General features: G+C 41.9%; 1 protein-coding gene and 1 pseudogene across 2 annotated transcripts in view; both read right to left on the minus strand.

Annotated features, from left to right (window-relative positions):
* The window catches only part of Cnga1 (cyclic nucleotide gated channel alpha 1), a 39,262-nt gene that overhangs the window by 6,997 nt on the left and 10,470 nt on the right, over nucleotides 1-21,795 (minus strand). The window contains exons 2-7 of the mRNA XM_021163242.1: nucleotides 7,586-7,706; nucleotides 6,721-6,822; nucleotides 5,274-5,336; nucleotides 1,831-1,872; nucleotides 1,631-1,741; nucleotides 277-384 (exon numbers count right to left, since the gene is read on the minus strand). Coding sequence (XP_021018901.1) covers nucleotides 277-384; nucleotides 1,631-1,741; nucleotides 1,831-1,872; nucleotides 5,274-5,336; nucleotides 6,721-6,822; nucleotides 7,586-7,692 — 533 coding nt within the window. The 5' untranslated portion in view covers nucleotides 7,693-7,706. The remainder of the gene's footprint in view (nucleotides 1-276; nucleotides 385-1,630; nucleotides 1,742-1,830; nucleotides 1,873-5,273; nucleotides 5,337-6,720; nucleotides 6,823-7,585; nucleotides 7,707-21,795) is intronic.
* Nucleotides 15,552-16,736, minus strand: LOC110294779 (annotated as a pseudogene). The gene has a single exon (XR_002377974.1). The product of XR_002377974.1 is annotated as a proliferation-associated protein 2G4 pseudogene (transcript).

The raw sequence follows: 21,795 nt of genomic DNA on the forward strand, positions 1-21,795 counted from the left end.
TGGCACCCTCTTCTGGAGTGTCTGAAGACAGCTACAGTGTACTTACATATAATAAATAAATAAATCTTTAAAAAAAAAAAAAAGAAAAACCTAAAACCATAAACCAAAAAAAAAAAAAAAAAGGAATAAAAGACATTCTAACCTTAGGCAAACACATTGGGAAGGATTCAGCCATCCTTTCCTACTTTTCTCTTGCTCTGAAGAGCCCTAAGGTCAAAGTATGTTGGCAGTAAACTTCTAAGTGTTTTGAAATCCACATAAGATACATATTCAAACCTTGCAATAATCATCGTCCAGTTGTACATCACAGGCAAAGTGATACAAAACAGCCAGTTGTAGTATGTGTTTCCTGAAGGATCGATAACCACCACTTCTTTCTTCTCCCTAGCAACAATTAGGAATAAAAAGGAAAGTTATTAAGAAACAAAAATATTTGTATTTACCATCTCAAATATGGCTAAATCCATCACCCAGAATTAATGTAGTAGAAGATGGATACCCTTAACTTAGGAAGATTAGCTCCATAATTATATTCACCAGAAGAAGCTGGCTAGTTAGTGTGTGTGTGTGGGGTGAGTAGATAGTTAAATCACCAGTCTTACAATGAATTATGACTTTTATTTTAACCCTATATTACCACAAAGATGCAGTCAGTCCTATTCCCTAGCTATGGAGTGCAAATAAAGGCAGAAATTACAGGAAGCTATAGATTTCCCAACAGGCCTTTGTAAGGTTAAGGGTAATAGGGCAGTGGCTTTCCATCACTTCCCTGCCCCCTATCTGGAAGCAAAATGAGCTGAACTACACTTCTGAGGGATGGGAGCTGTGACTCAGTATCTCGTCCATAAAGAAGGGCAACACAGCACCAATAGCACAATACTCGCTCAAATATTTGCAGGAATGATCTTTGAGAGTTGTAGCGGGCATAAAGAATAAAGGAATAAAACACGTGATCAAAGAGACATGTGAAATATTCTACCAAACCTATATCTTTAAGAATTTTCCATCTTACAAAAGCTTCAACAACTTTCTGAACAGGTGCAATTAGCTGAATTATTACAGGTTGATGGGTTATTTTGTATAAATAAATTGAGAGAACAAGTTCTTTTTGATCTAAAAGAATTTTCCTTAAAAGCTTTGCAAATATGACTTTGCCCTCCCTGTGTGAAATTCTAGATTTCAGTTGTCTACTTGACAAGGAGTTCCTCAAGAGCCAGCACTTGGGATGCGCTTGTGCCATTACCAAAAGCACTGTGGCTTTGGGGTACTTGTCAAAGTGTTAATGGAGTTATGAAGTTTTAATTTTGGCCTCTACAGGCAGATGAGATCCTCAGAGCCCAGTGATTCTTAACTTGAATATTTAGTGGGAAGGGTTTCTTCATCAGTGCATGTGAGAGAGAATTCACTAATGCAGCAACACTCTTAAATTGAAAAATTCAAACTTGCTAGTTTTAGGGAACCTAAAAAAAGTTGGATAGCAATTTATATAAAATGTTTTTTCTTAAGTATTTAAGGACTTCACCTGAGGCACCCTGCTACAAAGCTCTTTCTCTGCTTTGGGAAGTTTTTACCTACATATACAATGCTTTACAATCTCATGTCGGTTTTCAATGCCAGTAAAAATACTTACTCTTCTTTCTTATCTTTGGTTTTCTCCTCCTTCTTTTTCTTCTCTTTTTCCTTTTCCTTCTTCTTTTTCTTCTCTGGGTCCTTTTTATTTTCATTTTTATCATCGGCCTTGCTGGAAAAGTTGAGTATGTGTAGTTACCATATGCAAATAGCACACAGGCAGACAAGCATAAAGAGGCATTGATGCAACGTCTGGCTTACCTCTTCTTTTCCTTCTTCTTTTTCTTTTTCTCCTTTGGCTCTCTAGAGAAAAACAGCATCTGTCACATAGCCACATCACTTTAGCCCCAGATTCTCTCTACTTTCCTCTCCATTGCGCAAGAATTCTCAGCCTTGCATTTAAAGTCCTGCCTCAGTGCTAAGAAACCCCTAGGACGGACAGAAGCAAATGCATATCCAGACAAACAAGCAAACCGTGCCCCAGTTAACAGAAAACAAATGTTGAAAAGGGAAGAGTTAGAATTGGGAACAAAACACCCATGGAAGGAGTTACAGAGACAACGTTTGGAGCTGAGACGAAAGGATGGACCATCTAGAGACTGCCGCACCTGGGGATCCATCCCATAATCAGCCTCCAAATGCAGGCTATGTGAGGCTATGCCGGGGCCTAGCAAACACAGAAGTGGATGCTCACAGTCAGCTATTGGATGGATCACAGGGCCCCCAATGGAGGAGCTAGAGAAAATACCCAAGGAGCTGGGGGGATCTGCAACCCTATAGATTAACTCCTATAGGAGTTAATCTCCCCAATGTCACGGCTTCAAGTACCATGTGGTCGACTCATATGCTATAGAAAAAGATGTGGCTAACTTAAGAATAAGTTAAGTTTCACGCATTCATGCCCATTAGGGCAATCCTAAAGGGCTTAAGTAGTTGGTTAAGGACCTAGTTGGAAAAAAAGAAAGAATGATCAGGCAAAGTAGTTCTAGAGAAAAGAAAGACTAATGAGCAGAACATTTGAAAATCTTCATATCCCATATCAGAGAACAACCAAGTAGACTGCAGGATTCAGCTAGCTGATAAATCCAGCCCCCATTGTGGTATCTCCAATGCTGGTACAATGTGAATATGAATGCGGCCTCCATGACAACAAAAGTAAAGGCCATCTTAAGGCCCAACACATGACTTCTTATTCTGGCTGTTGCTGAACAGCCAGCCTTCCAGTTACAGAGCATGTGGATCATGTAGGTAGCTTTGCTGTTATGATGTGACTTCAGGGTTTAGCTATTAAGGAAATTAAGCACTTGATGGTAAATTAACTTCACTGGAACTTTGTCAACAGAGAAAGGACTTCAAATATTTTGATACTAACCAATTTATATTGTGGTATATGTTGCCTTTTTGCCACAAACTTGACCAGTATTATTGTTAAGGGATTTCTAAAGTATGACCCACCTATAAAGAACACAGTGCAGCATCACTGAGTCTACTTTATAGCAAACAAAATGTGGCATTGGATACTGTGTTAGTTAGGGTTACCATGGCTATGATAAAGCATAATGACCAAAAGTAGGTTAGGGAGGAAAGCTGACACTTCCATATTGTGTTCATCACTGAAGGAAGTCAGGGCAGGAACCTGGAGGCAGGAGCTGATGTTGAGGCCATGGAGGTGTGATGTTCACTGGCTTGCTTGTCATGGCTGCCTCAGCCTACTCTCCTATAGCACCCAGGACCATCAGCCCACTAATGGCACCACTCTCAATGGACTGGGCCCTCTTTCATCAATCACTAAGTAAGAAAATCTCCTACTGGCTTGCCTACGGGCCAATCTTACAGGGGCATTGTTTTTCAACTGAAGCTCCTTTATTTCTAGTGACTGTAGCTTGTGTCAAGTCGACGTAAAACTAGCCAGTCCAGATACTGAGCTTGAAATCCGATAGTCCAATCGCATGTTGCTCCACTCAGAAGTTCCTAACGTGTTACAGGTATGGAGTGAGCTTCCGAAGGCACAGACGTGCTGCCAGACAGTCAGATGCCTTGAAGATTAGGGACTATGATTTGGGATACTGTTTACATGCATGTATTCATACAGGAATGGTCATTAGGTGGTGCTCTATGCCTATACACGAATAGCATGCACAGGTCTAGGAACCAAGGTATTTAATTAAGGGAACTTTACGTAGGGAAAGTATACTTCTAATCCCTGCACATCTAGGTTTTGTGGTTCTACAGATTCTCAATTCATGAAGGAGGGTCTATACTTCTACAAAAAGGCACAGTTACAGTGCTATTAAACATTAAGCTACAATTATCCTCTGGCCACTTTGTACCCCTCATTCCAGGAACCAAATTAGCAAAGAAGAATCATCAGACTGTAAAGTTTACGATCCTGATCATCAAAGGTAGGTAGCACTGCTGTTATGCAATAAGAAAGTAGAAAACTATCTGACAGGCATATGATCTATTATGGCCGTGGTTCACAACATAAAGATCACACCCCCTTCAATGGGTGAAAGGGCCCTTTCACAGGGGTTGCATATCAGACATCTTGCACATCAGATATTTACAATTCATAACAGCAGCAAAAATACAGTTATGAGGTAGCAAGGAAAATAATTTTATGGTTGGTGATCACAACATGAGGAACTGTATTAAAGGATTGCAGAGTTCAGAAGGTTGAGAATCACATTATGGTATCCTTTGGAATTTCCCCAGCCTGTCTTTGATATTGCACGGACAAGTCTAGTAACCATGATCAAAGGAAAACGTGATGCCCAGATAAATGTCTGCATTTTCCTAGACCAAAAGAAGTTTTGCACACTGGTGAGGAGTGGCTGTAGAATCAATAAAAGCAGATAAGGAATTTCTGTGTAAACCTTAAAAGCATCTAAAGTTGTCAGAGACCTTTCTACATTCCATTGACTGTCCTCTTATACGTTTCCCTGGGACAAAAGAACAGCCCCAACCCTTAGAGGGAGCAGCCCCATAATTTCCTATCTAAAAGAGTGGATCTGAGCAGGGCACAGGTGGGCAGCAAGGATACACTTGGCTTTCAGGCACATACTCTCCACACACCAAGCCTTAGTTACCACCACTCACTTTCTCCCATCCCTTGGAACGAAGGCCTGGGTAATGGAAATCAGCACTTTAAAATTTGTCTCCCAGCTTGTTAGGGCTGCCCTTATTGAATGTCTGTGTATGACTGCAAAGGCCAAGGTCTGTTACCTGAGCATGGCAGCAGCTTGAAAGCAGACCCATGTCCCCAAATTCCTAAACGATCAAACCTATTCTCTGACATTCAGCACCTTTCTCTGCCCAGTTCTATCACGCCCAACTCCCTTCCAGGTATCACTCCAAAGGGCACATCCAATAATAAGCCTGCACACAGACCTCTACGTCAGAGGCTGCCTCCTGGAGGATGTGCCCCAAGGTCCATGGTTCAGGGTTTCATGACTTTTGTTGTTCTAAGGAAAGGCAGTTGCATATATAACATAGACCTTTAAAAAAACATATATCCAAGTAGATGAATAAAATAAATACATATTACTTTGAATAGGGGAAGATGAATTTTCAAGATATAAAGTAGTAAAATAAAAGAACATCATCTCTTAAATTATTTCATGTGCTGAGTATTCACTATATCTCTAATTTAGATACTGCTAGCTTTTGGACTTGCTTTAGTTTTCTTCTGTGGATGTACTCACTGGTCTTTGTTGCTGCTGTTGTTGACATTGAAAAGAGCCATAGTACCTGGCAAGTGCTGCTGCCTGGAAAAGGAAAAACATACAGGGGGTCACAGTGGCCACCATGTCCATGGCAAACAAATTATCTTTAAAAGACAAACTACTTGCAGTTTTCTGTTCACTACATAACATTGCCCAGATGACTATTTCAAAAAAATATAAAACCTCTGTGAAGCACGGCTTGCCAGAAAGCAGTGCATTGAACCAAAATGGTTAGTAAAGACCTATTGGTCAAGGTTCGTACCAAAAAAAATTAGCATTCCCCTTGGCCTTGAATAAACCAAGACAGATGCCACTGACCCCAGATAATCAGAGAAGAGAAGAAGATGGGAAAGAAGAGTTTTAAAAATACAGAGTGGAAATCTCGAATTAGTCAATGGAAAGAAGCAAAAAGAGGGGAAAAGAACAAAAATGAAAATACATTACATAGAATTGGAAACCCGGATCCACAGTGTCCCACACTCCTTCAGTGCCCTCCAGGCTCCGTATTTGAGTGTGACTGCTTTATTTACCCTTTATTACACTTCCCCTCTCCTAATCCCACACTACATCCCCTGGGAATGGGCTCTACTGGATATAGCAGTTTAGAGGATGATAGCCCACCCTGTTGTAGATGGTTATTTCAGAATGCTGAGGGATGCATTCAAGAGAAGCAAGGGATCGAGGGAGTGTGGTGAGCTAAACATACCCAACACATTCTAGGAGGCCCTGATGAAAAAACAAATGGAACTTCATTCTGTGTCCTTGTCCAGGAACAGACATAGCAAGGCCAGTCAGAGACTGGAGTCAGTGCCTTGAAGGAGTCAAGGCTGTGGTTTCTTAGGACCCAACGTCTCCCTGGGCTGTGGTTATCAATCCTAAGGCTGTCTGAGATATCCTGTGTTCTCTTTGCCAACACTGTCAGATTTAGTGCTCTACTGACCTTGACTGTTTTCCTCCTACAAAACGTATATACAATGCTATACTTCTTAATAAACTCACTTGGCATAGGCATGGGCTATTGCAAGACATTCTAGTCTCCTTTACTCCTTTTGTCATTGTTTCTCATCTTTATTTCCCATCTCCAGTCATCACGCTCAACATCTTGCTGTCTGGGACCCTTCTTCTTGCAGGCTTAGGTCAATAGAGGTATTTGGGTGCAAAGTTTCTTAGAAACAGGCATTAGTCTCAGGGAGCATGATGGAGCATAGTTCTAACTGGGAGCTCTGTGGCTGTGAATACTAGACACCTACAGCTTCCCAAGAGAGGACAAAGGTAAGGAACAGAAGTGGCAAAGGACTTGTGAGATCTTGCATGGTATTTCAATGGCAAGAGCATCGGTCAAGCCCACTCTCCAGATGGAATAGAGGTTTTTTCACTCAGGTGATGTTTAAGAGACACATTCTTGAGGGTGGATGCGCCTGCTCACCTCTGTGATGGTCCTTGCCTTTTGTACGAGTTGCTTCTAAAGAGAGAGTCCTCATTCTCTGATTCTTCAGACAGAGAGCCATTGTCATCGTCAGAAAAGGAGCTGCCACACAAAGGGAAGCAGGGGTGAGTAGGGTCATGTGTCAACCAGAGGCTTGGAGGAGCACCACTTCTCATCAAGGCGAGCACAGCGAGCACTCACTCCATCCCTCACCATCCCTTCTCAGGCTAATCCACAGCACAGGTTTAGTTAGAGTGAGATACAAGCATAGCATTCTATACAATGTGTGCCCAGTGAAGATTCAGATATACTTTCTAGATCTCCCCCATCACTATTGTTTGGTAGACAATTGGTAGAGGTCAATGTTTGTCTAATAGAAAGTTAGTATCTAATTTTAGGTCATTTAATATTCGTGAATAAACTGCCACTTCTGTTATTTCCCTCCATTAAAAGAAAATTCTGTCATACACACACATACACAGACACACACACACATACCTGCAAGCACACTATTCATTTATGGCTAACTATTTTAGATTACACTATTATATATTAGATTTCATATTCTATATATTTTTTCACATTTATGTAGGAATATCATCTGTTTAGATTTTATATTTCCCATGGGGAAACATCCTACTTATAAGTAAAGAAGTATTTGTCATAGCCACTTAATAGATGTTTCCAGAAACTACACACCATAATTTCATGTGATGAACAAGTTATACTGTCCCAGAGTATAAATAAATTCACTAAATCAAATAGGTTATACATTTTAAAGTTACAAATGATATGATTGAAATCAAACCTAGATAAGTTACAACGATATTGTGTTAAGAATGCCTAAGAAGGTGCATAAAATCACCTGCACGCTCCATTTTCCATCCGCCGGATTTCCTTTTCAATGGCTGGTACGATCACATTGGGAATATTTACAAAGGAATGCCATGTATTGATAATATTTCTCTTCATGGTTAGTTTAATATCTGAGAAGACAGAAATCCTATTAATGAGAAGAACTTCTATGCTTACATATATAATCACATTTCACACTACAGCAGCAATGCTGAGACACCAGAGCTCTACTGAGGAGGCGAAGTATTCCAGCTGCGGTCCTTCAGCTGAGCCACGCTAGCCCACACCTCTGTTCTTTGGCACAAGCACTCCTGGGGCTGAGCCTAGATAGATGCAGCCCATCTCTTAAAGCCAGTCCCAGGACTCTTCACCCTTAACATTGTTAATCCCACCCTCTCCTCTCTGCTACCAAAGTATGCACACATTAACTCATTTTCTCCTACGCTAAATCACTGTGCATTCTATCCTCAAAGCTACACTCTAACCCTTGTAGTCTCCTTTGTGGCAATGGCAGAGTGCTTGGTATATAATAGACATCTGAGAAGCGGTGACTCATCAAACAAATCCCATTTTGTTTTCCGTGGTGGGCACATGGTACTGCTGTTTCTTTGATGTTGAGAATAGAACCGAGGGCCGCATGCATGTTGGACATGTTCTCTACCACTTAGTTCTATTCCCAGCCCAAAATCCTGGTCTTAACATTTGAAAAACTATACTCACATAACTTTTCATCAGGAGTTACAAAAATCTGCAATGACTTTGCAATGATTTTTCAGATGTTAAATATGGTGGACAGCCCACAGCAGCCAGTCCTCTCTCCCTGGGGTGTGTTTTTGTGGTTCACAAGACAGAATGAACTAAAACCATCTACATTTCCTCGATTCCTGGGTAGTTCATATTCTAAGTGTCACTGAGGATTCAACAGTTGTATATGCATCTATGGTACTTGGAAAGCAGAGCCAAAATTAAAGACATTTTTCCACCTTGTTATGACATCCAGAAAGAAAAGACAAGGGACCAGTGACATTTACTAGATCAGAAATCCCTGAGCAGTCAATCACAACTCCTCTACATCCTAAAACCATGGCATTAGGTTTATACTGGGACAGTGAGGGAATGGCAAGAATAGGGAGGCACTTGGCTTTGGCTACAGTAAAGATGGCTCCTTGGGCTCAGGCTCACAGTTTAGGGACATGTTCCTGTCAGTGAAGCAGATTCAGTAGCAAGGTTCTCACTAACCTTTGAGAGAAGGGAGGAAGAATTTTCTCTGCATGCCAGGTTTGGAATGCCATTTTGGGTCAGCATGCTTAGAACCCAGTCTGGATCCTAGTACCTCAAACCTTGCAAGGACCATTAGGTCCTGGTCCCTTAAATTAAAGCTAAGAAGAGGAGTAAGGGCAGGGAAGACACACTGTGCCATCTCATTTCTAAAACATGACCAAATTGTTTTCTTGACTGCCAGTACACAGAATGCTGTAAAACTCTGTCAAAATGAGAGTGTGGAAGAGACAGACAGAAAGGAGGATGTCAAAGGAGAACAAGGAGGACAGTGGAGAAGTGCGAGAGGGAGACGGGCAAGGCATTGTCCAGATTCTAGTATCTGGAGAATATATTAGAGTAATGCAGGGCCTGGGAAGAAGGCTCAGTATATAGGTAATGAACTTGCCAGGTTAGCATGAGGACCTGGGTTAGACTCCTGAAATCTATGCTTAGCAATCTGCCTGAGATCCCAGAACAGGAAGGCTAGGATTCTCTAGCAAATGGCTCGCGAGACTGGCCAAATGAATGAATTCCAGAAGAGAGACTCTGCCTCAAAATATAAGGTGAAAGGAGATCAAGGAAGACACCTGACATCGACCTATGGCCTCCACATGTATGTACATACATGTACCCATACACAGCAACAAATACATGCAAACACACATATACAGACCATATACACAGACATAATAAAATAGAATGTTAATGGCCAAGACTTCTGCTGCAGTTTGAAGATGTGCATAATAGCTTCTAGATCTTACTGCATGGATTTATACTAGTCTAAACTTTCAAGACAATGAGAATATTGTCTCCTTAACTGGATTCATTGGTCATTTACTGGAAGTCCAAAAGAATCACTACAAAGCATGTTCTGTGTTTACAAGCATGGGAAGAAATTTAAAGAAAGGTGGAGTTAGGCCAGCAGATGGCTCAGTTGCAATGTGCTTTCCATGCAACCATGAGGTCCCAAGTATCAGCCCCAGAGCCCACATAATGCTATGTTTATTGATGCTAGCCTACAATGCCAGTGCTGGCCAGGCAGAGACAGGAGGATCCCTGAATTGACAAGCTCCAGATTCCATGAGCAGATAGTAACTGAGGAAGACACCAGTGTCAACCTTTGGCCTCCACACACGCCTGAACTTGCACCTCCTGGGCACACACATGTACACACATATACACGAAGCACACACACACAAGTAAAGATAGCAGTGAACCAGAAATGCCCTCCCTCCATCTGAGGAATGCTCTGTCATCTATAGAATTAATCTTCCTGGAAAGAAATCATGTTAAGGTCTCTAAAGTCTAAGAACCTTGATCAGCTTTGGTCTTTCCTCTATATTGCACCTCTCACAGTGTAGTGATTAGGCATGTTTACCTTCATTATCATGCTGCTCCCAAAACAAAGAGTATGTTTTAATATTAGTATGTGTGTGTTTGATATTTAATATTAGTATGTGTGTGTTTGTGCACCATGTAGATGTAGGAGCTAGCAGAGATCAGAAATGGGCATAACATCCCTTGGAACTAAACTTACAGACCATTGTGAGCTGCCATCTGGATGCTGAATCCTGAACCCAGGTCTTCTGCAAAGGCAAAATGTTCTCTTAAGAATACCAGAAAAATTGCTATGAGATAGTCTCTCCCAGAAATGGCCGCATAAACAAGGTTGAACAATCGAAACATCAGTGGACATGTTACCATGGAAGGGGGAGGTCCTCAAGGTGCACCACCCCCCAAGACAAACCACAGGCAACTATTGGCTGATGGGAGGAGGAGAATTGTCCTCTCCCAGGGATGAATACTCTTATTGGCTGCCCCGTGAAAAGTGATCAGCCTTGAAACAAGAATGAACTTAGCAGGTTTTACTTATATATACTTGCATGTGTGCATGTGGGTGTTGTTGTTCTGCTCTGGATGTGTTGTAGGCCTTGAGTGTGGTACAGATTGGTCACACGTGTGCCATTGATATAGGTCAAACAGGAACTGAAGCAGCTCCACCTATGGTAACTAACTGTTCCTGGAACAAGGCAAATCTTGTAGTGTCAGATCACAAGCAGGTAACTATAAGCACAATATCTACGCTCACCCTGGCACCAGAGGGTTGCTATGGCAACGGATAACTCTTTTTAAGTATTATTCTCATTCTTCCTGAACCCACAGGCAAACAAACCCTGACTTAGCACAGAGCTGAGTTAGGAAGACTATGGTACCCAGACAAAGTCTAGGCAACAAGAACTTTAACCTCACTTACTAAGGTGTCAGAAACTACCTAGATAATATGTAGCATGGGGAAACTTAAGCGAATTTAAAGTAATGATTTTAAGGAAACTCAATGAATTTGAAGCAAACTCTAAAAAATATTTCAATATGTTGAGAAAATTAAGAGATGGAAACATTTTTTTTAAATCAAACTCTTGAGCTCCAAAATATACTGGGTTAAATTAAAATTGTAACAGAAAGTACTCATAGGAGGTATTTTAGCTACGTTATTCGTTGTTGTGATGAGATACTCAACAAGAAGCAGAGAGTAATATAACTGGAGTAAGAGAAAATACAATAATAGTTTTATGCAAGACAATAACCATTACATACAACACAACCATAACAGTTGTAATACAAAAGAACAGGAGTATACAAAATAATGATAACTGTAATGTAATAGACAATCCATGACAAACAACAGAGAAATGGGGCATAAGTTGTATCCTTAAACCAGCGATCAGCAAAGACATAGTGAAGGTAAAATCTACCCTAGACCCTAACTTTTAATTCTCATATTATCTAAGGTGCTGTACAAGGTGCCAGTGAAAGCAAGTAGTCAACACCACCCAGCTGTGACACCTATAGACCACAGGGACAGGCCCAGCTAGGTAGACCAGATGGTACTATAATGATGCTTTTATCTTGGGGGTAACTAACAACTGTCTAATTGTGCTAAAAGCCCACCCAATAGGTAGGTACTGTAGAACAACAAACCAGGGCTAGATAAGTCATAGACTCTAGAGAAGAAACTACTACTGCCATTTCTTAAGCCAATATAATTTCTAACTATATTCTAAATACATATCTTTATACCCACAGATAAGGGTGGCTTTTATCCCTCATTGAAGAAGCATTTTATTTTTTCATGTTCGATGAAATATTACTAAATATCATTTTCAAGATAAACTATACAATGAAAACATTCAACTATACTAGCTCTTACATTGCTCCCTTAAAGCACTCAAAACCTCAGATTTGGCATAAAATCAAAAATTCTGCTTAATAAACATGTCAGTTTATTGTTAAGTATATACAATAAGAAGATTATGCATCTATATATAAAATAATGGTATTACAGATCTATATATTATTAAATGAATAAAAATGTCTCAAATTGCATTTTATTTTTAAAATTTTATTTATTTTTTACTTATTCACTTTACATCCTGCTCACTGACCCCTTTCTGGTCACCCCTCCCACTTTCTTTCCTCCATTCTCCCTCCCCTTCTATTCTGTGCTGGTGGAGCCCCTCACCCAGGTATCCCCCTGACCCTGGCACTTCAAGTCTCTACGAGTCTAGGCATGAGAAAGCATTTTAAATCATAGGTTCCAACCCCACTTGAGGGTAACATAACTGAATGCTGGGGTCACAACATTTTTGGTCACAGTGAAAAGATCCTCAGTGTGACCAAACATTAGTTCCAAATCCAAAGCATAATGAGTGTGAGGTGTTTCTGGCAGCCCGGTCGCTTCGTGAAGCTTTACTGTAGCCTTGGTTCTTAATACACAGTGTATAGAGTCGGAGAGGCCACATGTTATTAAATGGAAGCAGCAATGCCAGGTTTGAAGTATTTCCCTCTGAGCGATTGGTCAAGGAGGCCCCCTAATAGTTTAGTTTATTGCTGCTCTTCTTTGTTGATCATAAGGAGCTAGACAGCAAAACCTTTGAGCTGAAGATAACACATAGTTTGGATTTGGACAGAAAGATCATGGTGGAGCTAAGCTGGAAGCTCCCTCCCTGATGCCAGCTTTCATGGAATAGAAGTTGATATGCGAGCAGCTAAAGAAGAAAAGTCATCAGCCTTCATCCCTAGCTATGGGCCTTACCTGGTACAATACCAAGTTCCCAGGCCCACTGGTATCAGTGATTGCTCTGAATGTAACCGCCTTCATTCTGATTGGATATGAAGCCCACTCTATAGGAAGGGAGCTCATATCTGGTGCTGTGGATCTGTCCATAAGCCCGTGTCTGGGGAGACTGTAGACCCTAAGGGTAAACCTACCGATGCTGTTTTGCTCTATGGATATGTTGTTAAACAGCCTCCTACAATGATAGAGTGGTTCTACTCTCAGATTTGTCAGGGACACATTTCTTTTCAGTGAACAGTGGTTAATGCAGAGGTGCATGGCTGGTTGAGGCTGGGAATCTATGACGGATGAGTGCCCAGCCTGAAACTGGACATCCATATCACCCTTTCCAATATCAGGAAACATCACAGAAGAGGGAGCAGGAAGAAGGTAAGAAGTAGACAATAGAGAAGAAGATTATACAATGTTGTCTTCGGGCCATGATGTGCTTGTTGCACCAGGCCTGCACAAGACTGGACCAGTCAACCTTCTTAGGGCCCCTCAGCTGCCAAGGAGCTGTGGCAACTGATTGCTGCTGGAAGATGGGGAGTCTTTGTCTTTAGTGATATAGTCACAGTTGAGTTGTCTCTGTTCCCTACTTATGCCCATATGGATAGCCTTGGTTAAACACCATGGCCATAAAGCAAAACCAAGAAGATATGATCATGAGGTACTTGTTGGTAGGACTGTTGGAGGGGGCGGGGGGAATGGTGTCAAAGATGGTATGAGGGTGATTTTGACCAGAATGTATTATATGCACATATGAAATGGTCTAAGACTAAATTAATTTTTAAAGTACAAATGCAGGCTGGAGAGATGGCTCAGTGGTTAAGAGCACTGATTGCTCTTCCAGAGGTCCTGAGTTCAATTCCCAGCAACATGGTGGCTCACCACCATCTGTAATGGGATCAGAGGCCCTCTTTTGGTGTGTCTGCAGACAGCAATAGTGTACTCATATACATTAAATAAATAAATAAATAAATAAATAAATAAATAAATAAATAAATAAATATTGTTCTTTAAAAAAACAATAACAACAAAATAAAGTGAAAAACACTTGAAAAGTAAGTATAAGAAACCATACACCAGAACAAAAGAACCAGATAGCCTTCTATGGAGCTTTCTGTCCAGTAGCTGCAGAATACAGATTTTTCCAAGACAAGTCACAAACCAAATCGTAACAAATCATATTAAGTACCTTATTGGACTACAGTGCACTTTAAGTAGAAATCAGTTACAAGAAAAACTTTGGAAGCTATATAAATATATAGGAAACAAACAACTTACTTTTGGACAGTCAATAGCTGAATGAAAAAAATTAGTAGGAAATTTTCATTTTTCCTGAAACAAAAGTGCAGCACAGCATCCTGAGTTATGTGGGATACAGAGAAGGGAAAACTAAAAGCAGAGCTTATGCAGTCAGTGCACATCAGAGAGTCAGGAAGTCCTTCAGTGAACAGCTGTTCACTACAAAGGTTCTCAATCTGTGGAGGTTACAATAACAGAGGTCGCTTAAGACCATCAGAAAACACAGATGTTTACATTATGATTCATGACTGTAGCAAACTTACAGTTATAATGTAGCAACAAGAATCATTTTCGGGTTGGAGGTCCCACAACAGGAGGGACTGTACTAAAGGGTGGAAGCACTGGGAAGCGTGAGAATTGCTGCACTAGAGGAATCCCTCGCTCCTCCCACTGTTCTCAAGGAGCTAAACAAATTCAAGTACAAGACAAATTCAAAATTAATAAAAGGAAAGAAATAACTAAGGCCAAAGCCAAAAGAAAAGAAATAGAGACTGAAAGCTACAGAAGACAACAAAAGAGCTTGTTCTTCGAAAAAAAAGAAGCAAACCTGATAAGCAAAAAGGATGAATAAATCTACTGAATGAAATCAAAGATTAACAAAAGAGAGACATTACAACTGATAATACAGGATGCAAAAGATAAAACAGATTATTACAAAAAAAACCCACATAGCAACAAATATGATAAAATATGATAGCCTAGAAGCGGGAGAAATCCATAGATGCACACATTTCATCAAGATTAAGTCATGAAGAAACAGAAAACCTAAACATGTTACTATCAAGTACTGATGTGTAATCAATATTAAAAAAAATCCCATCAGAGAAAAGCCTAGAGAAAATGAATAAGATCAATTATTTAATGAAGAAATGGTGTCAGGCTTCTTTAAGTTATTCAAAAACCAAAGAGGAAGGGATTTTCCCACTTTCTAGAAGGCTAGAATTACCTTGTTTTATCTTTGTTACTAACAAGGATAAAAGTCATATGATCATCTTAGTGGATGCAAGAAGGCATTTTTTTTTTGAATTTTGACTCCTGATTTTATTGTTCAATTTCTTTTTCTACTAAAATTAGTCTTCGGTGGCTGGGAAGCCTGGCCTCCCAACACCAGAGTCAGTTGGAGTTGGTTTTTTTGTTGAAAGGAGTGGGTGGGTGGGTTGGGGACCGGGATGAGGGCTGAAGACCCCCGCTCTGCTGGTAGTCTTGGGTGGAGAAGACNAACTGCACTTGACAGAGCCTGGGGTGCAGTGGGAGGGGGTGAGGCAGGAATGGCAAGCTGGGGAGGGGACCCACCTCAGTCCCCAGCTCCATTCTCTTCTAAGGTTTCTCTACTGGTGGTGTTCTCTGCAATCTTGGAGGCCTTCTTTTTCTTCTTTTTCTGGATTTTTCTACTTGCAGAACTCTGGAGAAGAGCCTTCAGCTCTGCATCCTGAACCTCCATCTCAGACTTGTACAGGTCAGGCTCAAAGGGACCACTGGTTATCAGCATGGGGCCATTAGGCATGAGTAGAACTGTAAATTTAAACTGGGCTACAAACTCACCCTCTTTCTCATAGAGAACGTTAAATGGCTGCAGTAACTCATGTTTGGCACACTCTACCACACCCATTCGAGCCTTCTTCTCATCTTCAAATGCTCTTAAAGTAAACGGCATGGCATCAAAACAGTGTTCCACCTCACTGAAAAAGGCACGTGAAGTTTTCATTTTCAGGCCATATAGTTTAGAGGGGTCTTGCTTGTAGATGGTGGTTCTCTGTCCTGCATCTTTGGCCTTGCCTTCTCCTGAGCTGACGAGGACATCCACAGCATAAACCTCATGCACCTCAAATTCTGCCTTTTCCTGGTCCTTCTTCTGCTGGTCTGTAGGGTTCTGGATAATCGTCTTCTCTCCATCAATCACATGCTGCTCCAATTGGTGTGACAGCCTACCTTCTATTGGTGTGCAGTGAAATGAGTGAACGACCTTGTTCCATGCTTCAGTCACTTGTGTGTTCTGGTTTCCAGGTTTGACCCATCTTAAGGCAGCTTCAGTGCATACATGAGCGGCCTTAATGACATCTGCTTTCCACTCTGTTACCTGGGTCCCCTGAGTTACACCAATTACAAAAGTGTGAGCCACATTGGCAAAGAAGCCATCCACATGAACCCCAAGGTCAATTTTTACCAAGTCAACTTCCTTGAGTATATAGTCCTGGTCACTCTTCAAAGGGGAGAAGTGACACACACAGTTATTTACAGAAATGCTGGTAGGAAAGGCAATACCTTTCTTCATCTCCTTTTCCTTCTTGAAGATCTTCCCTGTCTCTTCCATAATCATGGCATCACCTTTCTCACACAAGCTCACCACAGACACACCTGAGCTAGATGCCTCCACCAAAGATCGAAGCACCCGGTTGGCGATGTCGCCCCCCATCTTATACTTGGTCACGACCAGGTCCTCGGCGATAGTTTGCTCCTGCTGCTCGTTTTCACCCAACATCTTCCTACTGCTACTACTGCAGCTTCACTTTGCCTGAGCTGTGGCCTCCGTCTCCCTTCCCAGCCACAAGCTGTAGCTAGAGTCTCTACAGAAGACATTTTTAAAAAGTCAACATCCTTGATAAAAATCTCTGAACAAATTAGGTAGGATCAGTCAGTGTCTACAGGTGCGCAGAATGAAAAACGTCCATTCTAATAATAATGAAGAGGAATGAAAACTCTTATTTGCAAATGACAAAATAGTATATAGAAAGAAGCCTAAAGAATCTCCAAAAATAGAACAAATTAATAAATGTAACATTTTTAAGAATAAAATTATCACTATAAAAGCTATAGTTTAGGCCGGGCATGGTGGCGCACGCCTTTAATCCCAGCACTTGGGAGGCAGAGGCAGGCGGATTTCTGAGTTCGAGGCCAGCCTGGTCTACAAAGTGAGTTCCAGGACAGCCANGGCTACACAGAGAAACCCTGTCTCGAAAAACCAAAAAAAAAAAAAAAAAAAAAAAAGCTATAGTTTATACCTAGGTACTAGAATGTTAAACTCACAGAGACATAGGCACACACACACACCTCATTTGACCAATGTCAAGTTGTTTTCAAACCCCTCTCATTCATCAATAGGTCATGGGATCAACAGAGGAACCGTGAAAGTAAATGGAAAATGAGGGGCACACATAGGTAAGGGTTTTCCAGTGGAAACGGGCACTCATAACTAAAAGGTGGAAGAGGGAGACCCACCTGGATCGTAGAAGTTAGTCTGATTTAGTTTCCACACCCAGAGAGGTCCTGAAGAACAGGATGTGAAAGTTAGGGCACTTTGTTGGGATAGGGCTCATTTTTCTTCCCAAAGGAAATGAGGAATCTGAAGTGTAGCAGGATTTTTCCCTGTCCAATTAATTTAATTATTTATACAACAAGAAGCCTGTGATTGGACAGGGAAAAGGGAGGCAGAGCGAGGAGTGGCAGAGACGGAGATGGAGAAGACAGGTAGAAAGGAGGAAGCAAGATAAATGATGAACAGGATGATTCAGATTTGGCGTGGCTTTAAATAGCCACAGGTAGCTATAATATCATATAGGGATAGAGTAATTGGGGTAACTTGTCTAATCTAGGTGGGCAGCTTATACCATTATCTATCTGAATTTATTGTGTGGGCATCTTGTGAATTGAGAATATATTGATATATAAACCTGACTGATTAATTATAAGCTTCTAGAGTTTTGATTTTACCGGGTTACTGGGTATTGTGACATCTAACTGCAAAGTGGGTGGTTATTGCATGGGGATGGTGTGGCAATGACCTGCCTAAGGAAATTAGCAAGTAGGGTGGACACGTCTTGGAGCCCCAGGCCAGAGCATCTACTAAGATGAGAACACCCCGCTAAAGCCATGTGGCCTGGCCCTGTCAGGCATAGCGTGGGAACTTGCAGTTCTTTTTTAAAATATTTCCCAACACACTGAAGATTTTAAAGAAGAGAATGGCTTCATCTGACATGAATTTTAGAAAGGCCAATCTGGTAGCTCTGTAGAGGATAAAGTAGATTATTTGCATTACTAATTCTTGCTACAGAATCTCAACTTGATCTCTAATATTGGTCATCAACCCTATTCCTACATGTATACAAGTTGTTTGAAAACTCCTACATTCATCCCAGACTCCACTTCTAGCTTCCATTCCCAAGAGATCATTCAACTTGAGCCACACTGGTTCCTTCACCGATGAAGTATTTGGGTCTTAGTAATTGGTCAGAACTCTATAAAACCTCATACAGTGGTTTATACAGGAACATAGTGATGTCACTGACTCAGAGATGTGGAGGATAAGACATTATTAGGAAATGGTCTTAGCTATCTTTCTATTGCTGTGATAAAACATCGTGAACAAGAGCTTCTTGGGGAGGAACGATTTGATTTCATCTTGTAGCTCGCAGTCTCATCATCCCAGAAAGTCAGGCCTAGAACTCACTTCAGGATTGGTACATGGGGGGAGTGCTGCTTACTGGCTTGCTCTTATGTCTTGCTCAGGCTGCTGTCTTCAGCACCTAGGATGACCACCAGCTCAGGGATGGCACTGCCTACAGGGAGCTGGGTTCTCCCACATCAATCAGCAATTTAAAAATTGCCCAACAGATATTGCCACATCAGTTCCTTAGCTGAGATTTCCTCTTCTTAGATATATTGAGATTTGTGTCAATTTGACAAAAAACAACCATCACAGGTGACAATGCAGGAACGATGACTTAATCTGAAGCACACAGATTGTACAAGGCCAGTCCATAGCGAAGGCCCATCCAGGCCACTCAGTACCCTGACTCACCACCTGTCTCTTGCCACACCCACCCCCCACACACACACTGAGCTCCTGCTGGAATTCTGCTGTGGATGACCCAGAGGCCACACAGACATAACTGGCGAAGGCAGCATTCATCTCCAGAGAGCACACTTGGAAATAGTGGAAGCAACACAGAGGAGCAAAAGCATCATGCCCATACAGAAGTGGGTCAGTCCAGAGATGTGATAAGAGCCAAGAAGAGATTCACTCACTCCTCTTTGGGGAACCTGAGAAAAAAAATTCCCTGAAAGGACAAAATCTGGGGCATTCTCAGACAAAACCATGAACACTGATCCAAACAGGATTCTAGGTATGAGCCTTAGTAAGTACAAAAACAACTATATAAGAAAATAAAACAATATGCATTCAGAAACCACAACAGGTACACACAAATAATGGAAAGTAGTATATGGTATATGGGAGGAGAGGAAGAGAGAGGGAAAGAGAGAGAAAGAGAGAGAGAGGACACAGAAAGAGACAGACAGACAGAGACAGAGGTAAGAGAGAGAATATAACTGATATATTGAGTTGCCTGTTTTCTGAAGGAAGGTGAGGGTTGGCTATTTCTAAGTGAGACACTGCCCATTTTACAATATAATGGTAACTTAGGGAGAGACAAAAGTATACAAGAGCTTCCTTTCATAGGTGATAGGAGATGGCCAGAGTAGTAAGCAATGGAAGGATTATAAGATATCAGTAGGTACCAAGTGATACAGTGGTAGGGCAGGCAGTGATAGGATGCTATGGCCTTGGTCTCACAGCACTCTGGTTCCAATGAGAAAGGGCAGGAAAAGGCAGGTGTTGGGGAAAGCCTAGGTTGCACATTAACTTAGATTGGGGCTAGGCCGGGTGGCCCAAGTCAAATACAATCATGCAGATGGGATAAGGAGCTTGTGTGATACTTAAATGGGAAAAGGCATGTTCTAGGCTTTGAGAAAGCGATGCTAGAAAATGATAGAAAACATGACAGAAAAATAGAAGTCAAGGGGACAACTCTATCAACAGGTGTGATAGACAAGACTAATGAGAAGAACAGAGCTGCAAGAGGGAAGCTGGGCATCAAGGATGCCTTTGAGTGTGGGAAGCATCTTTGAGTCAAGATGACCATATATGACCATGGTAGAAATGAAGGGCGGTGGTCCCCAGAGTACAGAAAGACAATAACATCCTGCACAGCTGTTGAGAATACTACAATGACAGGGACACTCAGCTGCAAGAACATGGATGTCCCATGTGTCTAATAATTTGATGAATGTGGAACAGCACCAGGGAGCCCATAGGATACACAAGACAGGGAGCAGAAGATCAGATCCCCATAGGAAAAGATGAGTGTGTAACTGTAATTTTGCTGCCATTATGATTATAATGTAATATCTGATATGTAGGGTATCTGATATGCAAATCCCAAGAGTCACAAAGCACAGGATGAAAACTATTACCATCTGAAGGTTGAAAGTTGCACTTATCTGTGGACATAAGTTTAAGTACTTTGAATGCAGTTAGAACTTATGGGTTGCCATCCCACAGTCACACCTCTGACCCATAATTGTTTCTGTCTGAAAAAATTACAGGGGTGGAAATGGAGAGGAACTTGAGGAAAAGAAGGTCCAGCGACAGGCCCAAAGTGAGATCCAGCTCAAGGGGAGATCCCAAGGCCTGACGCTATTACTGAGGCTATGGAGTGCTCACAAAAAGGGACCTATCATGACTGTCCTCGAAAAGACCCAACAAGCAGCTGAAAGAGTCAGATGCAGATATTTGCACCCAACCAATGGACAGAAGCAGCTGACCCCTGCTGTTGAATTAGGAAAGGCTGAAAGAAGCTGAGGAGAAGGGCAATTCTGTAGGAGGACCAGCAGTCTTAATTAACCTAGACCCCTGAGATCGTTCAAACACTGGACCACCAGACAGACAGCATACACCAGCTGATATGATGCCCCCAACACACATACAGTAGAGGACTTCCAGGTTTGTGTTCATTCAGAGATGATGCACCTCACCCTCAAGAGACTGGAGGTCCCAGGGAGTTTGGAGATCAGGTGGGTGGGTGGTGGGGGCATCCATATGAAGACGGGGTGAGGTGGGGAGGAGGTGTGGGATGTGGAGCAGTTGGAGGTGGATGGGGAGGGGTGGGGAATGAAATATGGAGTGTAAAAAATGAATTACAAATAAAATATAATTAGAAGAAGAAGGAGAAGGAGGGGGAGAAGGAGAAAAGGAGAAGGAGGGGGAGAAGGAGAAAAGGAGAAGGGGGGAGAAGGAGAAAAGGAGAAGGAGGGGGAGAAGGAGAAAAGGAGAAGGGGAAGGAGAAGGGGAAGGAGAAGGCGAAGGGGGAGGAGGAGGGGGAAGAGGAGAAGAAGGAGGAGGAGGAGGAGAAAAGGAGAAGGAGGGGGAGAAGGAGAAAAGGAGAAGGAGTGGGAGAAGGAGAAAAGAAGAAGGAGGGGAGAAGGAGAAAAGGAGAAGGGGGAGAAGGAGAAAAGGAGAAGGAGGGGGAGAAGGAGAAAAGGAGAAGGGGAAGGGGGAGGAGGAGGGGGGAGGAGGGGGAGGAGGAGGAGAAGAAGAAGGAGGAGGAGGAGGAGAAAGGGAGAAGGAGGGGGAGAAGGAGAAAAGAAGGGGAAGGAGAAGGGGAAGGGGAAGGAGGAGGGGAGGGGGAGGAAGAAGAAGAAGAAGAAGAAGAAGAAGAAGAAGAAGAAGAAGAAGAAGAAGAAGAAGAAGAAGAAGAAGAAGA

This window comes from Mus caroli, chromosome 5 (genome assembly GCF_900094665.2).
Source record: "Mus caroli chromosome 5, CAROLI_EIJ_v1.1, whole genome shotgun sequence".
Classification (NCBI taxonomy): Eukaryota; Metazoa; Chordata; class Mammalia; order Rodentia; family Muridae; genus Mus; species Mus caroli.